The 5,471-nt window shown below is 35.5% G+C and overlaps 1 protein-coding gene across 1 annotated transcript; it reads right to left on the bottom strand.

Annotated features, from left to right (window-relative positions):
• Nucleotides 1–2,648: 2,648 nt before the first annotated feature.
• On the bottom strand, nt 2,649–3,318 carry LOC111410906. Its single transcript, XM_023041502.1, has 2 exons — nt 2,873–3,318; nt 2,649–2,790 (listed from the first exon to the last, which is right to left on the bottom strand). Exons 1-2 carry the CDS (start codon nt 3,316–3,318, stop codon nt 2,649–2,651), a joined length of 588 nt encoding a protein of 195 aa, XP_022897270.1.
• Nucleotides 3,319–5,471: the final 2,153 nt, after the last annotated feature.

Raw genomic sequence — 5,471 nt, 5'->3', positions numbered from 1 at the left:
GGGCAGTCAATAATAAATGGTATAGCCGAAGTTTTTCCAGAAGCACATCATGGTTATTGCATGTACCACATTCAGGGCAATCTGAAGACTAGGTACCGGGACAGTGGCATTGTTGCATTGTTTAGGAGAGCTGCAGAAACTTACAGTTTTGAAGAGTTTACAAAGTTCGTGGGCGAAATAGAACATAAATCAGAAAGTGCATGGGAATATCTATTAGATATGGGGGTCGAACATTGGGTACGGTCACATTTTCCAGGACGTCGATACAACATGATGACGTCGAATAATGCAGAGTCACTCAATGCATTATTGAAGAAGGATCGAGAGTTACCGATTCTCGCAATGATTGAACATATTCGTAGCAAGTTGCAACAGTGGTTTTATGATCGACGTGAAGAATCCCAAAATTGCACGAGTGTGCTAGTTCCGGCACAGGAAGATCGACTATTCAAAACTCTGAAAGTGGCAAAAGCTCTATTTGTGGAACCCCTAGATCAATTTCGTTTCTCCGTGAGATGCGGGCGTAATATTGGATACATTGTAGACTTGAATGACTATACCTGCACGTGTAGAAAATTTCAGTTGGAAAGTTTTCCATGTGCACATGTTGTCGTAGTGGCTATGTATAGAGGATTTCCACCACACAACTTGTGCAGTCATTATTATATGACTAATTTTTGAAGAGCAGCGTATGCCGAAACTATGTTTCCTCTACCAAATGAAGTCGAGTGGGAGTTCTTGATTATATTGTAGCACTTAATAATTTGTTGCCACCTGAAGCTCCACCGCGTACTCCTGGTTGTAGACGGATGTCTAGAATACCATCTACAGGAGAGTTTCCACAACCGCGTAAGTGCGGGAGGTGCGGCGCTACAGGATATACACGTCGATTTTGTACAAGTCAGATCCCACTAAACAATGACTCGACGGATGTGTAGTATCTATATAAATCATATGCATTCTCTATTTGTCATGTGTTTGTGATTTTCTGAATTTAAATCGGACGTAATCTTTATCACATTGTTTAATTACTCTTTTTAATCTTTATCATATTTGTCATATGTATTTTCTATGTGTCATGTATTTGTTTGTTTTCTTTTAAAACAAGTGAGACAACGATATATATTAACTAACAATATGGAGATATTACTATTTCTTTAATTAATTATCTTAATTGGTTAAGTAAAAAAATATTTCGTTAATCATGTGTTTTATTTATTTCATATTTAATTACTTTATTCTAATTATTTATTTGAATAAAAATAATAATATTTATTCGATTTTTCGTTTTACTATTTTTTTAATTAATTATCTTAATTGGTTAAGTAAAAAAAATATTATTCAATTTAATTTATTCGTTAAATATTTCGTTAATTATGTATATTCTTTATTTCATATTTAATTACTCTATTTCGATTATTTATTTGAATAAAAATAATAATATTTATTCGATTTTTCGTTTCACTATTTCTTTAATTAATTATCTAAATTGGTTAGGTAAAAAAAATATTATTCAATTTAATTTATTCTTTTAATATTTAGTTAATGATGTGTTTTATTTATTTCATATTTAATTACTCTATTTCGATTATTTATTTGAATAAAAATAATAATATTTATTCGATTTTTCGTTTCACTATTTCTTTAATTAATTATTTTAATTGGTTAGGTAAAAAAATATTATTTAATTTAATTTATTCTTTAAATATTTCGTTAATCATGTGTTTTATTTATTTCATATTTAATTACTCTATTTCGATTATTTATTTGAATAAAAATAATAATATTTATTCGATTTTTCGTTTCACTATTTCTTTAATTAATTATCTTAATTGGTTAGGTAAAAAAAATATTATTCAATTTAATTTATTCTTTAAATATTTCGTTAATCATGTGTTTTATTTATTTCATATTTAATTACTCTATTTTGATTATTTATTTGAATAAAAATAATAATATTTATTCAATTTTTCGTTTTACTATTTCTTTAATTAATTATCTTAATTGGTTAAGTAAAAAAAATATTATTCAATTTAATTTATTCGTTAAATATTTCGTTAATTATGTATATTATTTATTTCATATTTAATTACTCTATTTCGATTATTTATTTGAATAAAAATAATAATATTTATTCGATTTTTCATTTTACTATTTCTTTAATTAATTCTCTTAATTGGTCCCCAAAATTTGCAATTAGGTCCCCAAAATTTTTAAAGCCATTTTCAACCAAACATTACATGAATCAGTCATCTTTGTTTCAATTGAATCCAACTGAGTCCATTTAATTCTCGATTATCGTTTTATGTTTCGAATCAACTATTAAAAAGTTGCAATTAGGTCCCCAAAATTTTTAAAGCTTTTTTTCGAACGAAATATTACATGAATCGATCATTTTTTTCCAATTGCATCCGATTGAGTCCATTTAATTCCCGATTATCATTATATGATCCAAATCAACTATTAAAAAATTGCAATAAATATACAATTAAATTAAAAATTTGAGTCACAATTAAATAAAAAAAAATTACATTTTCAAAAAAATATCATACAATATACTCTATTTCGATTATTTATTTCTTTCAGTATAATACGAATCCTACTGATGTAAACAACATTTACATTTTAATAAAATAATATACAATACACTAAGGATCACGGTTATATTCATATAAGTCGCAAGCTAATTTATGCCTCCACATATCAATCCAAGACTGATTTATTGTATCAACATTGCGACCAATGCTCAAGAACTCTATGTACTTGATTGCAAATAAGCCACAGTCACTCCTACAACCGAAGTAGAATATATTAGTTCCATAACATATAATTGAAAATTAAATCTGAAAATTAAAAAGTTGTAAATCCTTACGATCTTTCTTGTCTCGTCGTCGTCATGTTCCGCACAATGGCTAATTTATAATTTACTCGAATCATCGCATGACTAGCCATCATGGGCACGATCACAGCCAATGGCTCCAGTATTTGCTCCAGTTGACTTTGTGTCAGACGGCTATGATCAGAGTCGTACACATATATGGTGGAATCAGCAAATACGATCTCCACTGAAAAATAGTGTGAGTTCGCGATCACTGGAATGTACATATGTGTACAATCCGTCCACGACTTTTCGCACCTCAACTGTAGTCCAATCACCCACTCCAGCATGTACTCAAACAGAACATAATCATTCCCCTTGCTTAGGAGTTCGTGATGCTCAATATCTACGACACGAACAAACTCAGAGCTTAGGATAACTCGACTAGGACTGTCATAAGATCTCGGGTATTTCCGCGCCCGATCGCGTAACAATTCCATAGCCAAGTCGATATGCTGAAACAAAAAAACACCAACAAAAAAGATAGAGTCATTTAAGTAAATGAACCAACAACTTCTATAAATATAATAAACGGAAACTCAAAAAACTTACATCATTAGCGAGCCAAGCTGAGGTCGTCAGTACATCTTCAAACCACTTTTTAGCATTGGGCACGGTCATACAGCTGATGGTATAACTATCTCTGAAAAATGAAAAAACAGTTACGAAAAATACAAAAAAATAGTAGCAAAATCATAAAATACTTACTCGGACTTAAGGGATTTGAACCAATCATCGAACGCCTTCTGTCTGACTGGGTCGACGTCGCGAAAAAGATTGGGGAACGCTCCATCCACAAACCCCCTTCTCTTCGCCTCGGCCGTGTATGGAGAAACGATGTACTGTGACAGCAATCTTGACTCTTACCGACCATCAGCTCTGGCGCGTCAATAGCACGCTCTTACCCTTCGAGACCTCCGTCGCCCCCTCCGACACGAATACTATCTCGTCATCCGTCATCTCTGGCGTCCTCTCGTCCTCCGCAACCTGATCATCCCCCTCTACTACCACCTCTGATGTCCCCTCCGCTACCTCCTCGGCCACCCCTGTCCCTCCCTCCACCACCTCTATCTCGGCCTCCTCTGAGACCTCCACCCCGGGCATCCCGGCCTCCTCCTGCCCGACCTCCATCCCCTCCCTCCCGGCCTCCGGCACCGAACCAAAAAACTCATCGATTCCTGCGGTCGTTGCCTACCAATCTCGAGGAACACCAGTCTCCCCAACATTCCCTCGGACGCCTGCTACATCGCCTTGAAGTGCTGCAACCTCAGTATGAAGGTCTCCTATATCTCGTTGCAGCATTCCAATCTCATCTCGCAAAGCTACTACATCTGTCGTAAAATCTCATCGCAGCACCCCTATCTCCTCTCGTACTGTGACGATCTCTGTCGTAAAATCCCATCGCAATACCCCGATCTCCTCTCGTAGTGCGACTACCTCTGTCATAAAATCATGTCGCATCTTTCCCAGCTCCTCTCTAATAATGCCAGTCATGCGTGCAAAGAAATCATCTGAATGACGGGTCTGACTGGGTGTAGGCGATCCACATGGGAGGTGGGTGGGTACGGGAGACAGAGATATCCTTGGAGAATGAGATAATGGCGGTAGAGGTGATCTCATCGGTGGAGGCGACGGAGATCTCATCGATGGAGGCGAAGGAGATCTCCTAAGTGGAAGTTCCGGATGACGCTCCTACACAGAGAAGACAATTAATATTAATAATCCACACATGAATTTATAAGTCAAAATAAATAATGATCTTAAATAAATGTACTATATTTCTATCCAGAACGGACTCAAATACTGGATCGTCTTCAGTAGGTGGAACAAGTAATTCACGTACATATATTGCATCCTCCTCTTCCACCGAAACAACCAACTCAGCATGAACTTCGAGCTGACATATCATATTTCAACGTGTTAACGAGCATGTATTGAGCCGAGTAAATGTATGTACAATATAAATTGCAAATATATAATACTCACCTGAGGATCGTCGAGGATAACTGTCAAATCTTTAGCCAATGGCTTTTCATGTGCTCGCCAATGAAGCATTCGTGGGCAGCTGGTCTCCCTTCTGATCGCCCATTTGCTACCCAAAGCAGGGATAGCCTCATATGCCTACAACTGCAACAATTACAAAATAAAACTTTACATATAAATTTAATAAAAAAATTTAACACGCATTACGTTACACTGAATATTTACCTGCAAAGCCATGCAAAAGGCATATACATCATATTTGCGATCGCCCCTCTCCGATTTCGGCATAGTATGTACCCTTCTGAATACATGGAGAGTATCAGTGTAACATCTCCGACCCAATGAAAAGCTGTTGAAAGCATCGATATCATCAACAACATCCAATGAAAAAAGATCGATCGACATCCTACGATGTCGACACCTCAATATACTCTCCAGTATATTCACCAATCCTAACTTCAACTTGTCTAACATGTGATCGCATCTCCTAAATGCGTCATCTAACTGTGGTGGTGTAACTGACCCTTTACCTCCAAAATATAAATCCAATAACCTTTTATTTCGTATAATACGGGCTCTAGTTTCTTCTTCCCCGGTACATCTCAAGCCC

Source organism: Olea europaea, chromosome 15 (assembly GCF_002742605.1).
Source record: "Olea europaea var. sylvestris chromosome 15, O_europaea_v1, whole genome shotgun sequence".
NCBI classification, from domain to species: Eukaryota; Viridiplantae; Streptophyta; class Magnoliopsida; order Lamiales; family Oleaceae; genus Olea; species Olea europaea.
The sequence above is the reverse complement of the archived record's forward strand: the minus strand, read 5'-3'. Positions and strand labels throughout refer to the sequence as shown.